At 31.8% G+C, this 18,254-nt stretch overlaps 2 protein-coding genes across 2 annotated transcripts in view; both read right to left on the reverse strand.

Moving 5' to 3' along the window:
• Positions 1–280: 280 nt before the first annotated feature.
• On the reverse strand, positions 281–4,146 carry LOC127854317 (adhesion G-protein coupled receptor D1-like). The gene is made up of 7 exons (XM_052389423.1): positions 4,069–4,146; positions 3,772–3,838; positions 3,481–3,566; positions 2,904–3,030; positions 2,120–2,161; positions 1,663–1,731; positions 281–826 (listed from the first exon to the last, which is right to left on the reverse strand). Exons 3-7 carry the CDS (start codon positions 3,528–3,530, stop codon positions 779–781), a joined length of 336 nt encoding a protein of 111 aa, XP_052245383.1. The 5' UTR covers positions 3,531–3,566; positions 3,772–3,838; positions 4,069–4,146; the 3' UTR covers positions 281–778.
• Positions 3,777–18,254, reverse strand: part of LOC127852651 (adhesion G protein-coupled receptor L3-like) — a 44,072-nt gene continuing 29,594 nt past the window's right edge. Inside the window, exons 3-10 of the mRNA XM_052386603.1 lie at positions 11,664–11,736; positions 10,541–10,649; positions 10,387–10,430; positions 8,378–8,492; positions 7,361–7,464; positions 4,903–5,005; positions 4,310–4,460; positions 3,777–3,838 (exon numbers count right to left, since the gene is read on the reverse strand). Of these exons, the coding sequence (XP_052242563.1) occupies positions 3,777–3,838; positions 4,310–4,460; positions 4,903–5,005; positions 7,361–7,464; positions 8,378–8,492; positions 10,387–10,430; positions 10,541–10,649; positions 11,664–11,736 (761 nt within the window). The remainder of the gene's footprint in view (positions 3,839–4,309; positions 4,461–4,902; positions 5,006–7,360; positions 7,465–8,377; positions 8,493–10,386; positions 10,431–10,540; positions 10,650–11,663; positions 11,737–18,254) is intronic.

Here is an 18,254-nt window from a genome sequence, read left to right on the forward strand (position 1 = left end):
GTATTAAGCAGCTAACAATTTGACTTTTACACGTTTTTCAACTTTTAATATTGCTAAAAGTCATTTTAAATGTGGGCATGCTATAGCTATACATCGATTATCACTCGGTTGTTAAAGAGATTTACCTATGCGGTATTTTCATGAAATATTTACAAAACATACTCATACATAAGTTTTTTTTCTACATCAAAGCATACGATACATAATCTCTCTGATTGAAACAATGAAGCACAAACATACACAAAACAAGAGTTTAAAAATTGTAATAATATCCGTGATTTCTGATTATACATTAAGAGTGTATTTAAATATAATACAATATGAATTTTAATTATTTCAAAATAATTTATGTACATTTTTTATTTTTGGTTTTGTGGTCGGAATTAATCAGATCTCTTTTCTTCAGAATGGAAATAAAACCTTCAAAACCCTTCAAGACGGAACGGCTATTTCATACGACAGAATATTTTTTATACAAGTGGACATAAAGTTAAGTTTTCTGACATATAGCATTTGGATTTTAAATTTTTATTAAAGTCCTTGGCAAGTATATACTAGTGAAAAGAAAGTTATTTTAATAAAACATAACGTTTAAAACTTCTATTGCACTCCCTACATATGATCATTGTATTCATCAAGATCAGTCATATGAAATATCCACATTTATACGTTGCTTGTCGTTCCTATTTAATTGATTGCCAGATGTTTCTCGTTTGGTTTGAAGGTCGACCAGGAACGGATGCAGATTACACAGGGATGGATCTGTTTCAGTGTTGCCTTAATCGCAATCACGCCGTTTCCCGTTCGATTCTTTCGTGACGGTATTCTTATTGTGAAAAAACAAAACATGACTTGAAATAAATCTTTTACGACATGTCCTCTGATAATCTTGAGATTTTCTATTCAGTGTTTATGTACACGTTCATAAACAATTGTTAAGTTAAAGTAGTTAACTCATTCATGTTCTCTAAACGTGTTAGAATATGAATTTTATCTGAACGTTTCGCATTGTAAATTGTTCGTAAGTTAAACAACATAACGACTTATAAATCATTCCAGATGGTAAATGAGTAAACGCTGAGAAGCGAATTACTTTAAGCGTATCACCGTATACGAAAATAGTTTTTAAGTTCTAAATGAATGGAAAATTCAAATCAAACATTAAAATTATACCTCTTAAAGGATAAATTACTGGAGCAAGAGTTATTAATAGTCAGGTTTTTAATGTATTTCTCCACTGTTAACACACATGTGATTACCTGTCATAGGTATAGTTGCGTAACGTTTCAATAATTAACAATAGTTGATGTTGTTTATCTAGTTATTTTTGTTCTCATATTTTTAAATCATGATGCATGACTTTACATAAGAATAACTACTTTAACAAATATGAATGACTTAACGAAGATAATTTGTAATAATTCAATATGCGAACATGTCACATATCCTAGTGTGTGTCATTTTTTGATATTCATGAACTGTGTACACTGGTTGATGGCATTTTGAAATTAAATTAATTTAATGGGTCAATATTTGCACATATTTGTTAATAAAATGCGTATACATTTCTATAAGTATTATCTTTTTCCTAAAACCAACTGCGTGTTTTTATGTTTATATTGTGTTCATGTGTCGTTTTAATTATAATATAATGCTAATTACCAGTGAGAACAAACTCGTCATTGATTTGTTTCGGCGCCTGATTCTTTCCGTCTTGAAGCCATTTCTAACCTATATAACGCAAAACAGATACTAGTATTACCTTATATTTCTTTTGACAAATGATTCTGTCGCAAAACTAAGTAAATATCATTGATTTCGCAAAAAAAGTTTCGTGCCATGTATTCAAGTTTCAGCAGAATTAAGTATGGTAAACTAAAGAAATTATAAATTGCTAGTTTGAGAGGTACATGGTAATTAATTGCAATCGTGCAAATCAAACTTGATTCCGTATCGCAACATTATCACTACCATAATTTGTTTCCGCTTATCAGTTCGTTTACCGGTCTAAAAAATTGTCATGTGCAGAGCAAATAGCAATAATCGAAATTGCATATATAAATCGTGATTATATTGGAACAGAAGAATATAAAATTTTAAGAAATCATAAGGCGTTTACCTGTCCATTCAAAATGCAGTTGAATACGAAGATATAAACGCCCTGCAACAAAACCTCAACGTTATCAGAGGGGATAATAACGTGATAGTCAAGATGGCGACGTACATACCGATACCGGTCTTTTTTGCCGGTTTATATCCTGTATTAATTTTGTTTAATTTGTAAGTGACGCTTACTTTCCAGCCATATCAGGAAGAAAGTGATTAGCGTTTATTTCGCATTAATATTCGCTTTATACCTCGAATTTTTCGCAACGAGAGTTGTGATTTTGTGTTCCCGCTAAGAAAGTTCGTAGCGAGTAAAGTCGAGATATAGTTCGAATATTAATACGACACATACAACTTTCATGCTGATATGGCTGGAGAAAGAGTGTTATTAAAAATATTAATTAAAGTTATAACGGGGTTTAAACGTCGAAAAATACCTGTCTTTGCATGGATGTCGCGATCTTGACTATCAAGTGATTACCCCGTCTAGTTATAACAACAAAGAATTTAAAAGCTTATATTTCTTTATGCTGATGAAATATTTTACGTGCCTATTTATAAAAATCATATTGAGGATTATCATTAACCTTTGAAAGAAGTTAGTACAAAACTTGAACGTTATTGTTAACACTTTTTAAAATTTGGACCTGTTGATGAAAGGAATAGACGTTTGCAAGAACACAAATCTTGATGAGAATATGCGTACGCGGTCGAATGCATATGTCAAGACTGGTATGGCAATCGTTGATATGGCAAAAGGTACTCATAAAGTGGCTCGATGTAGTATGCATACCAACCTGGAGCCCTTTGCAGACTGCGAACACATACTGCATGAATGAGGCCGACTCGTTGACGAAGAAGATGCCGAGAATCCAAGAGACGCCCGTCAAAGGCACGAGAACGCACAGAGACCAAAGAGTTTTTCTGCAAACAGTTAGCTATCACATTGACATGTACTTAAAACGTTTTTTAACCCCGTACAATATCAACAAGTTTTCTTAAAAATTATAGTCATTGAAAAAAGTCCAATGAATAAATATAAAGGTTCTGTCACCGAAAAGCATATTGAAGGTTACAGACACATATAGTCGAAAGGGCTTTGTGCAAATGGACTAAACAAGTTACTGTCCGATTAGTACGAACGTAGTGTAATTACTTGATTTACTCTGCTGGCATCGCGTGCTATCGTGTGTTTTTTTTTGCATACATCGTAATTAATTCTCTGATTTCTATGTTGATGCTAGTTTTGTATTTTTGGCAGGTTGTATTTTATAATGAAACCAGTTCTGGATATTGTAATTGATTTGCGGAGTTGGGCTATTATACACGTGGTGCACTTAACTTTTATAACAACGATATGTGTAATTATCTTACTTGATCTTGTCTTTAATTGGCTTGTCTACCATGGCTTTTAGAGCAAACATTTTCTTGAACAGCAGAATCAATACAATGACGTTGAACTGAAAGAGAACAAAACAACACAGCATACGTATACATGTAGAAATCGAAACTATTATTTTTTCCTGTACGACACACAAATACAGCTTGTAGATTTACTGCATCTTTGTTAGTAATGAATTCATGCACATTGTTTCCTTTTTTTCAGATTTCATTTTCATCTTCCTTGAATCTAAGTTAGATATTCATCAGTAAACACTTAATTACCAGTATCACGAGTAAGGCTGGTCCAACAAATGCCCATCTGAGTCCACCAGATAGAGACAGCCAGCAGCTGGAAGAAACTGCATTGTTCATATAGGTCTTAAAACATCGCTGTATTACATAACGAGGCACGTAAGATTACTATTTTTAAAAAAGTAGCAGATTCGTGTTTTTCTAGATTCGATTATGGTGACTTATATTACTAGATTTTGCAAACTACTGCTTTTTTCACCGAATAAGGCTATTAAAAGGTAATATATAATAACTATGTCGGTATATATGTGAGCATGATAAACATACTAATGATCATCGCCGTATCCTTTTGTTTTTGTGATAGCAAGTGTAGTTCAAACTATAATTACAGGAAGACCTAAAAAGAAACAAAGAATACTCGCAACAACATGAAGCCATTGTGATAAAATACCATTTCATGAATAACGATTGAAAAACAGGTCCATAAAATAGCGGCATGTATAAGATATATGCGCTTAGAAATGTATATACATATTGTTAAAATTAACAGATAATAAAATGCGTTTACCCCATGCAAACACTAATAGTTTGCTGAGTATGGAAGTTTGAGCAAAAACTAGAATAACGTCCCTCGCAATACCAATGCCCTCTGCAAGCATGAGGCAAAAGACGACAGTACAGATGTAGTGCAACGCAGCCGCGATTACCGTACATGCAATCTATAAAAACGTTTATGTATATTCAATAAAAATGTCTACAATACATTATACAGATAAATTATACAAATAATAAGATGTTACACTCACAAACGTATAGCTAAAATGATGAATATTTGGATACATATTTATAAACAACAAACCTAAATAACTGCTGCGTTTATCAAGAATACAAATAACATATTGTTTTGAACTTTATAAGTAAACACGACTTACACTAGGTATGCTGTATGCTTAAACTATTTGAACCATTATTTCAAGTAATGTAAATTATCCATTGGTATTGAGCATGAAGCAATGAACGCGTCAACGCTTGTCAATCATATTGGAACTAATCTTTAAATGAATATATTTTCTAACATGGACCACGTGTGTTTAAATATTTTTTGCAAATTTCGTGTATGCTGGGGAAAGTGTTCATGCCAATTGCCCTTCCAATGCCAACCTTGTTTTCCGTACGATCAACGCCTCCAAGGAAGATCGCGTAAGATATAATAAGCGCAAGGATTAGATTCACCAACACAACAGACCTGTCGCTCCGAACGTATCTAAAACAGTTAAAACAATTTGATACGTTTAATAACCATATATGCAAAGGATACGTACCTTTATTGTCGGAAAGAAAAACAACTATCACAGACAGATCACAATTTTACATTTAACATCTGAATGAATCTCTTTCATGGCCATTACATACGGTCATTATAACGAACATAACAAACTCTATGAATAAATGACATAGTTTTGTATCAGCCACGATTTACCTACACAGTTTTGAATCTTGACAATACGTTACTTCTTTTTTTTACCAATTACAAGAGTTACCGAGCGAACAAGAAATACGACGAACATAGCACAATGACGGAAGGTACGCGTAGGATATGCGGAAGCCCAATATACAAACCCAGCTTGTTTAACCGTTTGCGCACGAATTATGTGCGCCATTTTGTTTCACGGTTTTGGTGATACAAGCTTTCTGCTTGGTTTTGATTGAGCGAGATGAGCCATCGGATTGGTTTTGCAGCCATTTTCACAGTTTAGTTGATTCAAGAGTTCCGCAGATTTTGAGGTTTCTCTTTGGATTAGCGACAACGTTTCCACCATTTTCACTAAGCCGCGATCTCGTTATGCAATAGTATGATTTAAGTCATTTATAACTATGGAGAGTTATTAGCGAACCCTAAATATTAGTATTGGTTATTTGGCCATCTTGACGGGTTGAAAAAAAAAATTCCGTCGGGTTTAGCAGTTTTATTTGCGATCATTTTGACAGTTTTAGTGAATAAGTGTTCGATTAATCGCCTCGTCCGTAACCTGTATAGAAACCGCCATCTTGTTGCGCAATCATACGTTATAAAGGCAGTGGTTCGGATCTACCATACTTTTGCTGCATATGCGTTGATGTACACATACTTTACAGAGCATTTACAACATTAGAGGGGCCTTTTCACGTTTGGGTAAATTGACAAAATTGAAAAAAATTGTTTCAGATTCGCTAATTTTCGTTTTAGTTATGATACCTGTGAGGAAACAGTAATGCTGAACATTTACCATGCTCTAAAATAGCGATTATATGCATCTTTTGACGATTTAAAAATCTGAAAATTATAAAGCGTTACTACGCGAAACGAATTAAAATATTTGGGGAGTTCTGTTGTTGTCGTTATATTTTGTGAAACTACTAGGATTGCTTATATAAAGTATAAAATACATCTGTCATTGTATCCGGAAGGATGGCCGAGTGGTCTAAGTAGTATACTTTTTACTCAAGGACTCCAGTGGTGAGTGGTTCGAGCCCTGCTGAGGGTTAACTTTTTTTCTTTTTTTAATTTTATTCTTGATTTTTTACTTGGGATTTAAGATCCAATGTTTACATTTATCAATATAAAGCATTTAATGAAAAACTTCAAAACATGCCAAAATCTGTGAAAAGGCCCCTTTAACAGCGTATACATTAATTTTTGACGATTTAGGCGTGTTTGATATATCGCTTATCTTAAGTGTTTGATATATCGCTTATCTTATTTTAAAACTTCAGTATATTTCTTAAGCGTTATTTCCGACTTAATAATTGTTTTTGTTTGCGGAAACGTAACGACATGATTTGTGATATTGACTAGATTGTTTTACAAAAATACTTCGTTTTATGTCGGAAATAAGGTTTTGAAACCATGACCTTGTCTCCAGCGCGTAAAGAATTAATGTGTAGACTTAACGAACACTGCAAATTCTTCTTGAGAAAAAATAAAACAAAGAAATTGCTATTACGATTGACATACTTTAAAACTTTACTTGAAAAAACAGTGTTCTTTTTTAAATGCCATTTTAAAAGTATTATTAATACTCATAATCAACGAACATTTCGCAAAGTATTTCGTTAAACAAAGTTAAAGCATAAACAACAGTGTTCCATATAGCAATAGCCAAAAATTGCAACGCTAGATGTGGTATGGTAAAATACATGTTGATTTAAGGAGATACAAACTTCTCGTTTTTTGTGTGGCACAATATATTCCATTTTAATTCCTCGCAACGATATCTGATTATTGATACGACACACGAACACTAACATCGTACATAATATGTGTTGAATATATTGTCCCTAAAAAACAAAAAAGAGCATTTTGTATCTTAATAAAATGGTGGTACTAGACCACATCTCGCGTTTAAATTCTGGCTATTGCTATAAGAAACATTGATTGTGTATGTGTTGACCTTATTTATCGAAATATTGTACGAAATATTCGTTGATGTTGAGTGTTTATGGGATTTTAAACGGTCGTAACAACGTATGTATGAACCGTCAAACAACATGGCGCTGAAAATCAAAATATTATTATACTAGCGAATTATATTAATTTTCAATATTCGTTAAATTCTCTTAAACTCTTGCTAAAACAAACCTCCAAAGTTTTGCAAAAACAATAATCGTCAGAAGTAGGCAAAACGTTGATAAAGAAAGGCCAACAATCGACACTAGACGTAAGGCCTTGGACTTGACGTGTGCCTGCAAAATTAATAGGCTCCTTAAGCTCAATAACAATAATATTCAGGATTCAGGTTTGCCAGAATAATAATAATAATAATAATAATAATAATAATAAAAATAATAATAATAATAATAATAATAATAATAATACATATAAATAATGACTCATACTACATGAAGATTACTTAAACTATAATAGCGGTTTTCATACCACAAATGAATGTTTAAATCCTTGCAATTCAGATTGCGTTTATATCAAATCGTGTGTGAATAACTATGCACATAGAAGTGTTTGCGATCCCAAATAATAAATAAATGCATTTGAATTATATAAAAACACAATATGTTAAACCCCAAAATAATAAACATACTTTAAAACGATATTTGTATGAGATATTTAATAAACTGTACTTATACAACTTTATCGTTCTGAGGCGCTTTCATGTATTATAAATTAGTTATAGTCATTTGGGAAATATTTAATTTATATATTTATATGTTGAATGTTCATTTGCCAAGAATGCATTATATACGTACTAAATATTGTTTTGCTTTTGTGGAACAGGTTTATTTACAAATATTGTATAGAATTTCGAAATGAGGAACTGTAGAAAATGTCTCTTGCTTTAAGTTCGATGAATATTCTACGATATCTTTAAACAAACGTACCTTCAATCACGGAACAAATTCACGTTTATGTGAATATGTTTGAGGACGTAAAGGTTGTTTCCTAGTGTCTTCACATCACACAAACAACGTCCTTTCTAATGTTATTTATTGGCAAGCTGTTTTATTGTGTTCGATGCATTTAAAATGATATTTACACAGGTTTAAGTTTCCTTAAAAAAGCGTTGTTATTGAGTTTAATAAAGTTTCCAATAACAGACGATATTCAGTGCCCAAAGGATCTCGCCTGTATGTTTGATCATACCTCAACAAAAGGACTCATGAGGACAGCGAAGTTGGTGAGATGGTCACATTCGCAGACAGTAATCGTATCATTTGAAGCTCGAACAATGCAACCGTCACTCGCCCAATACCCTGGACTATTGACACGGAGGTTGTGATATAAGTCACAATCAATAATTTGTTTCGTTATAATATAATATATAGCATTTAATGTAATGTAAGATATTATATGTTCAATGTGCATGTGATGAAAATATGCGTAAATCTTATTTAGTTCAACATATATTAACAAAGCAACGGAAGATACGAATTCAACATATCGTGTACATTTGGTAAAAGCATACACACAACGACCTGCATTCATTACATTAAGAGTAATATATTATATTCTAGTTTTATGTGTAAATATGAGTATATACCTTATAATTTCAACGTTTATTTTGTTCAATATTAAACCAAAACAATATCGAAACCAAAGGTTGTTTAAGAAATGGAATAAACTATATTTGAATGGTACCATCAATTTAGTGTTAATTACTTAGATGACACAAACCTATACCAACGATACACACGTTTAAAGTTTGCATATGTATGTATAGTTATATATGCGGCGTCTTTATACTGTAAAATAACACTTAAAGATTAACACATAGATAATAAAATTCGTGTTTTGTTTATGTTTTGGAAATTACAATATTAAAGCTGCATGCGTGTGAATCAGGTCAAATTTAAGGTAAAGCACCGTATTTGTTTAAAAAAATCTTGGTAAATTATTGTATTGCATTTTTGTTATCCTGATATCTATATTTAACTTATTCAAAACTGCTTGATAAACTAACGCAACCCGAGACACATCGTTACATTTAATTATGGTGTGTCTAAAATTTAATTGTAAACTAATTTGAAAATCATAACTAAACTTTGTCAAAATAAAAAAAGAGCCAACGCAAATCATGTCCTTCTTACCAACCCGTCAATGCGGAAGTAAATTTCATAATATTATAATAATTCAATATAATAGAAATACAATAACACATTAAAGGCTTATGAAAATAGTCGTCGGAACAAAAATGGCGTATACGTATTTTTACAGGAGATATCCAAAACATCGGAATTGAAATTATTTAAATTATTTGCCATGTTCGACCTAAATATCAAACAAGAGGTCAGGTTGGCCTTTTAGCGCTCACATGAGTCACGGACACAAATGATTGAATACTTGACCAGGTGACCTTAATTTGACCACACTTGAACTTGTTTGAACCATGGCCTTAATATAATTTAGATACATATTCTGAACAATTTTCATCAATCATGAATCACACATTTGACCCCAGAGTTGAAGCAAGTTAATTTATAAGATGTAACCATGTTGACCTAGCAATTTGGATTATGAATTCAAATCATGTTTTTGGGTGGGAGAAAGGTTTTCTCTTTAATTTGACCTAGGGACCTAGTTTCGAAACGCAAGTGACGCAGTTTCAAAGTCGGGATAGTCAAGAGAAAAACTCTGACCAAGTTTTATAAAGATCGGTTGTGATCTATGTATCAATGCAAAATATGTGTTATCTTTTTACTATTATTATTATTACCATAAAAATCCACATTGTGTGCTAAAGTAAATCAATTTTCTATTTGAGTATTTTTGCATAAAGATTACATAGATTACAAATGGCAGCAAATTAAACAATCACACACGTCTGTTTTACTTCTGTATGTAAAGCATAACGATAACTTGTTTAAAACAAATGTTGGAAATGTAACATATAACAAATACCATATGGTTCATAGCTATCTGATCGATTGGATTATATACATAAACAAAAACAAATAAACATACGTGTGTTTTACTGAAGTGTGCTGTACTCTTAAACTAATGAGTATTCACAAGGGTGGGAACTTTGGAACAAAGTGTGATACGATTTAAGCCTATCAGCGATGGGCTATTAATGATGAATAATGCATAATTACTGAAATAATTTAAGTTAGGTCAAATGCAACATTAGGAGGTTACATCGAAAAGCAACTTACCTACTAAACTTCCAGTAGTTGCACGAAGCATTGATGAAGTTTGTCTGTACATAAAAAGAGTAAATGTAAACATGAGAAATATTAATTCATTAAACAGAACAAATATCAGAGTGCTATTTTTTTTGGAGGAAATCATATGTGTTGAATATTTTACCTGTCCATGTTCAAAACTCAGGATAATTGGTGAGGCCAAACTGGACGACACATTTGAAATCGAACACGACAGGACAGGGCCGTTCACTATGTCGTCATCATTCGATGAGCTGCAATATAACACGCAGTCGATTACACGTGATCTTATATATAATTTGCGGATTATTTTCATTTTGCAGTACAGTAATTGAGAGCATTAAATACTGGCGAAAATTAACCTACAATGTGAATTACTCGTAGTACGTATGCTATATATTAGTTATATATTCTGTTTGTGCAAGTATTTGCGAGATAAATAATAATATAACTCTTAGTTAACGGGACACTATATCTGTTCTGATTTTCTCATTATATCGATTTTAGTAACCACAGTCACAGTTAATGTTACTTCTAAAATGAAACCCCAGTAAGCTCGTTTTTTGATAATAGTTTGAACCGCTTAAAACCTTGCCTGGGCATTTTCAATACAAACTAATTGAATATTTAGGTGTTGATTGAATCAAACATGTTGCTGCTATATATTTGTAACAACGTTTTTTAGAACATGTCATTTCAACATGGCTTGAATTCAAATAATTGATTGCACCATATTTGTGAGTCAAAACTATAACTGAAATCCAACAGCTCTATGCAAAATGTATAGGTTTAGGGACAACATGGTTTGTCTTTAGAAACATTATAAATTATACAGTGAGACGCCCAATGCCACACAGGTAGGAGTCGGTCCAATACCATTTTGTACTAGAAAAAATTTGACTGCCCTTGTGAAACTTCGATTTGAAATAAAGCGCATGACCAAAAAAGTAATTGCGACGAAATCAACGTCATAAAAGAATATCTAAAGGCGTTTAGTAAATAAGCTCGTTTTTTAAATGCTACTGAAGAGTAAAAAATGATGTTTGTTATGACATTTTTTACATATTTAACGTGTTTTCATTTTTCGGGTTTTGCGATAGTGCGGACTGATTGTACCAGTTTTGCGAAAGTGCGGACTGTCCAACAGAAAGACCGATAAACATTATGGACGTTGGCTAAAACTATGATCTCCTCAATATAAAAGTTAAGGACACTGTATTATGTACGATTTGTTAATCGAAACTAGACAATACTTCAACGATGCTTACCGATTGAATTCAGATCTAGCAGATATAACATCTGTTAAATTTTTGTAGATCACTATCGTTGCAACAACATCACCTAAAATGGCAAAGGTGAATTTGTAAAGGTGTGCATATACAGATAAAAACACAAAGACTATTTTGAAGCTTTTCTGTAAGACATAAATAATATTTAGTCCGCCCATAATATGAGGACATCAACATTTTACTATTTACAACTTAAACAATATAATTGAAATAATAACTTATTTCAGAATAATAATCACAATAATTACAACTTATTACAACCAAGTTTTCCAGTATAAATTTCTTTATTTTACCTAATTTGCTTGTGTTCAAGAATATTCTGCTCTGTGATTGAAGAATCCATGTAGTGTCATTGTTAGTGTAGTTTTGAACATATTTTTTGGGGAATGACAAGTAACCATCGACTATCATAACCTCGAAAGCAATATTCCTAGTAACAACTACCATTTTTTTTATTTCTCCATCTGCAATCCTTTTACGTAAGACCGATCCAATCTTGTCGATTGAAGAAAACAACGTTTCAATAGTGTTCTCAGTCTATAAATTTAAAACGGGTTCTGTCATTATATTCGTTACAATTTTACGAAAAATTGACTGGTGTTTTAATTAATACATTGTACTATAAATAAACACGCTACATTTTGTTGTTCTTCGTTTGCACGGCCCATATGATTAATGTATTATATAAATGTTATCGTTAACAGGAGTACATATACTCATGAATTACTTTTTGACAAAAACAGCTTTTATTTATGTATATTTAAACAATAAGTATGTACATTATTACCGCTTGTTTCAGCGACAACAAAGTGCCTTTGTTTTCCTTTTCTATGAAAACACCTATGATATTACTGGCCGACTGCAGAAATGTCTGATAAAAGAATGAAAGCAACATTTTAAAATACATGTTAAATGACACTTTCACAATTAAGATTTAAGGACATGAACCATGGATTGAAATTTAAAACAAGATTGTGTAGAAACTTTCACTTAAAGATAAAAATTCGTTTTTGTATGAAATTAGTATCAGGTAATTTGTAAACAGGATTCACGAGTAGAATTCTTTATCAACTTTTGCAAGTACATGTTAAAATATAGCATTTGTTAAGCAATTTAAATAATTAAAATACAATACTAAATTTCACCTCAGCAACATCGTTTGTAGCTAGACGTGTGTTGTCGAAGACAAGGTTTGCAATATGGTCCAACGCATTTGTTAATAATGCTAAATCAGCGTTCGTGAGCAGCTCTGACGAGTTGTGATTATTTTCAAATTCGGTAACGTTAGCAACGCCTGATAACACTCCGAGAACCTCGGACGATGTCACGTTTGGTGTCATTATACGTATCTGTTAATCAATACAGAGGAAAAATGTTAATAAGTAGTTTGCACTTCATGCAATAAATTTGTATCTTAACTTTCGTAAAGGAAGCACAACTTCTATGCGCAGTATGTATGTTTATCATAAAAAGATGAACAATATGTGTCTTCCATTAAATGTTTGAACAAAATATATAAAAGGAAGTAGGACGGGCATATGCATATAAATGAATTGATATGCTGGTAAAAGTAAATAAAATATATTTTTAAAGCAATACCTATTTATGATAACGTTTGCATAATTAATTATGATGTATCATTCAAATAAATTAAAACACGAACCTGAGCCTCAAGATTGTATACTGCAGTTCTGACACATTTGTACTGTGGAAGCCATATTTCATCCGCTTTGCAAAGTCTGCTCGCGTTTTCTTTCAAAAGAATATATACATGAAACAACATTGATTGAAATATGGTTTTATATTTGGGCACGTACAAAACTGCTTTACCATACTGAACGTTCGATATATAAAATATCACACGTATGCTCTGAAGATTTTACTGAATTCATTCATATTATGATGTCATGTATGTTCTGAATTAATTGTGATATTCATGTTAAATATAATTTGGAACGTAAAAAGACATAAGTTATTTAGTAAACCAAACGTGGTTGTAAGGCGCTCCTTTTTAAATCGTTTTCTTGAGAATTGTGCCTAAGAAAGCATTGTAAATGTCATTTAAATAATATTTTAACAATTACGAAATCCTGTTAAAGTGACCTTAGAGTTAACACGTTTCCACTTACACATTACGTAGCTTTGGTATATGTAACTTTACAAATATTTTATATAATAAGACATTGTGAATTTATGCGGAAAGCGGTTTGTCCAATTGCATTACTGTCGAAAACAAATACCAAATCTGCCATGTCTTGCATTGTATGTAGTTTGTATTAATTGTGTAACGGATTAAAGCTTTACGTTCAGATTAAAACATAGTATTCTTTAAATTAATAACTGTTGTAATAAACAAACCATTTGGACCATCCATTTCTTTTTTCATTGGTGGTATGCATACTTTGGACAGCAAAGCTTTTGTGGTGCCTATATCCATGTTTAACTTTGGTTAAAACATGGATAAATGCATCGATAAATGTATGCACCTGAATATTGTTGCGATTTATTTAAGTACAAAATGCCAACAATAGTATAACTATAAAACACTATAAAACACTAATGGAAATTAGATTTATCAGATGGTTTGTAAACTTGTATGTAAATGAAACATTTTGCACTAGTAATACACACTAATTCTTGAAAGGGGCTGTTAACCAGATTGACGAAAAAAAAAAGTTCTAAAATATCGTTTTTTTTACGATTCTTATTTTATATTGATTAAACTTTCACGACTTGTATATAACATAACAACTTAAAACATGTTGCTAAGTTTTCATATTTTCGGTAATAGAATTTTACTGAGTATGTCTACCAGGTAACTGCCAATTAACTATAAACAACGCAAGTAGATTGATCATCATTGTCTCGTGGTAAACTCAGGAATGCGTAGTGAATTGCATATATTTAATATTTAAAATTATCAATCTACTTTCGTTATTCATAGTGTGTATATCGTAATGTCTCCTATTTTCGCGAGGTAGTTCCGATTTAATATCGCGAAAAATTATTACCAAAAAATACTGAAAATATGAAAACTTAACAACTTTTTTCAAGAACTGTAATATACCAGTGGTGCTATTTTAATCAATATAAACCAATAATTAAAAACAAAACAGTATTAACCATAAATAACGCAAGTAAATTGATCATCATAGTCACGTGGTAAACCCAGGAATGCAAATTGCGAATGCGTAGTGAATTGCATATATTTTATATTTAAAATGATCAATCAACTTTCGTTTTTTATAGTATGTATATCGAAATGTCTCCTATTTTCGCGATTTAGTTCCGATTTCATACCGCAAAAATTTATTACCGAATATACTGAAAATTTGAAAACTTTTTTCAAGAACTGTAATATACCAGTCGGGCTATTTTAATCAATATAAACGAATAATTGTAAAAAAATACAGTATTTGAGAAGTTTAGTTTTTTCGTCAATCTGGTTGACAGCCCCTTAAATGGACTTAAATGCATTCTTTGATGTTTAACACAATATATATCATATTAACATCTATATATTAAGTGTTATTTTCGCACAGACACTAATACGTTTTCATCATTACTGTAAGCATGTCAATAGTCGAGTTCAACTTGTAAACATATAGTAGTATGTTTTTAGTAATATTGAAATCAATCCTGAATGAATAAAAATATAATAATTAAATTATAAATGCACTATTATATCTCTCTTCTTTAATCAGAAGTGTTTTTTTAAATATTATTATTTGTCCGCTTTCATACAGGCGAACAGTATTCACATTTGGTTATAATAACAGAATAAAGAATCCTCCATTCAGAATGCTTGATTTGGCACTACACTTAACAAGAAACAAAATACCTAATAACCGCTGTAACGATTTAAATGAGTGTGTTAGATAGAGTTATACACTACTATGCACGTCTAAAAAATAAATAAAATTATTACACTATTGAAGAACTTATCTTAAACAGACACTGTTATGAAGGAAACTTTAAAATGGTTATCCATATGTAAACTATATATATATATATATATATATATATATATATATATATATATATAACGAGATTTGATTTGTTTGCAATTTCGCATAAGTATATTGAAGGGACCGTCAACCACCAGAGGGGGTAATAACGTGATAGTCAAGATGGCGATGTCCATGCCGAGACAGTTATTTTTCGCCGTTTTATACCCTTTATTACTTCTTCTTATTTTTTAAATCACGCTCACTTTCCAGCCATATCAGTAAAAAGATTGATGAGCGTTTATTGCGTATTTTAAATTCGCTTTATATCTCGACTTCACTCCCCGCAAATTTTCTTAGTGGAGCCCTAATTAGGTCATCCCGATAAGAAATTTCGCACCGAGTAAAGTCGAAATATAGAGGGAATATTACTATGAAGTAAAAGCCAATAACTTTATTCCTAATATGGCTGGAAAGTGAGCGGAATACGAAAAAATAATACTAGTAATAAAGGGTGTAAAACTACGAAAAATACCTGCCTCGACATGGACGTCGCCATCTTGTTTGTCACGTGATTACCCCCTCTAAACCATGAATAAAGAAGAAAAAAGTTCTAAAAAAATACCGTATTTTTTACAAGTATTAGTTTATATTGATTAAAATACCACGACTCGTATATTACATTATTTGAAAAAAGTTGTAAATTTTTCATATTTTCAGTATATTCAGTAATGAATCTTACTGGGTAGAGGTACCAGGTAACTACCACTTAACTATAAATAACGCCAGTAGATTGATCATCCATTGGCACGTGGTAAACCCAGGAACGCAAATTGTGCATGCGTAATGAATTGTATATATTTTATATATAAAATGTTCAATCATCTTGCGTTATTTATAGTGTGTATATCGTTATGTCACCTATTTTCGCGATGTACTTTCGATGTTACATCGCGAAATTTTATTACCGAATATACTGAATATATTTAGTATTTTTAAGTAATGTAATATACCAGTCGTGATATTTTCATCAATATAAACTAATAATGGTAGAAAAACGCGGTATTTGATAACTTTTCTTTTTTCGTCATTCGTGGTTGACAGTCCCTTTAAAAAATATGCACTATCTTCAAACGTTTATAGTTATGCTTATCAATATGCCGAACGACACGAAAATGCGAATGATCGACACAATTTAAAAAGTAAGCATTAGGTTATCACAGTTTATAGTTACCTTTCGGGTTGCAAATTGTTGTTTCCCACGTAGCATTCGTCTGACACATAATGTGGCTAACGTTCGAATCATATCCAGAGTCACATGTGACATTTGCTAGCGATCCGTAAGTGGTTTTGGAAGCGTTTAAAAGAGTGAACACCCCTTTCAAAGTTGTGGGAATGGGTCCACAGTCTAAAAGAGACGAAACATGCACGGTGAATTAGACCGCTTTTTCAAGTTACAAAACAAATGCTACATACTTGTTTACACTTAAAATGTATCAATTAACATCGAAAATAAATATTGGAGATGCTTGTCAGTTTCTTTAAATAACACAACGTACACAATCTTAAATGCATTTTTTGTTAAATATTTTTTTCACAAATAAAACTTCTCTCGGATTTCATAAGTCTTAACAATAAAACAATCGCTAATATTCGATGCATATCTAGTCTGCCATGATATCTTTGGTAATCTTTTTAGAAACGATTTCCATCAGGTTTGTGGATTAAATACAGAAAAAAGTATTTTCCGTCTTTAAACGCTTTGCAATTGTGCTTAACAATAAGCCGAAAACTATATCAAAGAACTGAGTAAAATAATTTAAGGAGGAACCATCTAAAAATATTATGTACTAACCTTTCGGGTTGCAAATTGCTGCTTGCCACATAGCATTTTCCTGGCACATAATCTGGCTCACATTCGATTCATATCCAGCATCACAAGTCACATTTGCAGTGGATCCATACGTGGTTTGTTTTATGTACAAAAGTGTGTATACTCCATTCAGTATTGTGGGAATGGAACCACAGTCTAAACGAAACAAAAGTACCAATAATAAATTGGACTATTCTTTCAACTTACTCTACAAATGCCGTTGACCACGACGAACTTTCCTTTCAGGTAATCTCGCTAATATTCGATACTTATCTAGTCTGCCATGATATCTTTGGTAATCTTTTTAGAAACGATTTTCATCAGGTTTGTGGATTAAATACAGAAAAAAGAATTTTTCCGTCTTTAAACACTTTGCAATTGTGCTTAACAATAAGCCGAAAACTATATCAAAGAACTGAGTAAAATAATTTAAGGAGGAAACATCTTAAAATATTATGTACTAACCTTTCGGGTTGCAAATTGCTGCTTGCCACATAGCATTTGCCTGGCACATAATCTGGCTCACATTCGATTTATATCCAGCATCACAAGTCACATTGGCAGTGGATCCATACGTGGTTTGTTTTGTGTACAAAAGTGTGTATACTCCATTCAGTATTGTGGGAATGGAACCACAGTCTAAACGAAACAAAAGTACCAATGATAAATTGGACTATTCTTTCAACTAACTCTACAAATGCCGTTGACCACGACGAACTTTCCTTTCAGGTAATCTCGCTAATATTCGAT

Source organism: Dreissena polymorpha, chromosome 12, assembly GCF_020536995.1.
Source record: "Dreissena polymorpha isolate Duluth1 chromosome 12, UMN_Dpol_1.0, whole genome shotgun sequence".
Taxonomy (NCBI): domain Eukaryota; kingdom Metazoa; phylum Mollusca; class Bivalvia; order Myida; family Dreissenidae; genus Dreissena; species Dreissena polymorpha.

What these genes read in the sequence shown, in the direction of transcription:
- LOC127854317 (XM_052389423.1), bottom strand. Translation starts at nt 3,530, where the DNA reads ATGTTTGCTCTAAAAGCCATGGTAGACAAGCCAATTAAAGACAAGATC. An exon ending in ACTGCATTTTGAATGGACAG is followed by an intron (nt 1,732 to 2,119) that starts GTAAACGCCTTA and finishes TGCGTTATATAG; the next exon opens with GTTAGAAATGGCTTCAAGAC. An exon ending in TGACGAGTTTGTTCTCACTG is followed by an intron (nt 827 to 1,662) that starts GTAATTAGCATT and finishes TTTCACAATAAG; the next exon opens with AATACCGTCACGAAAGAATC.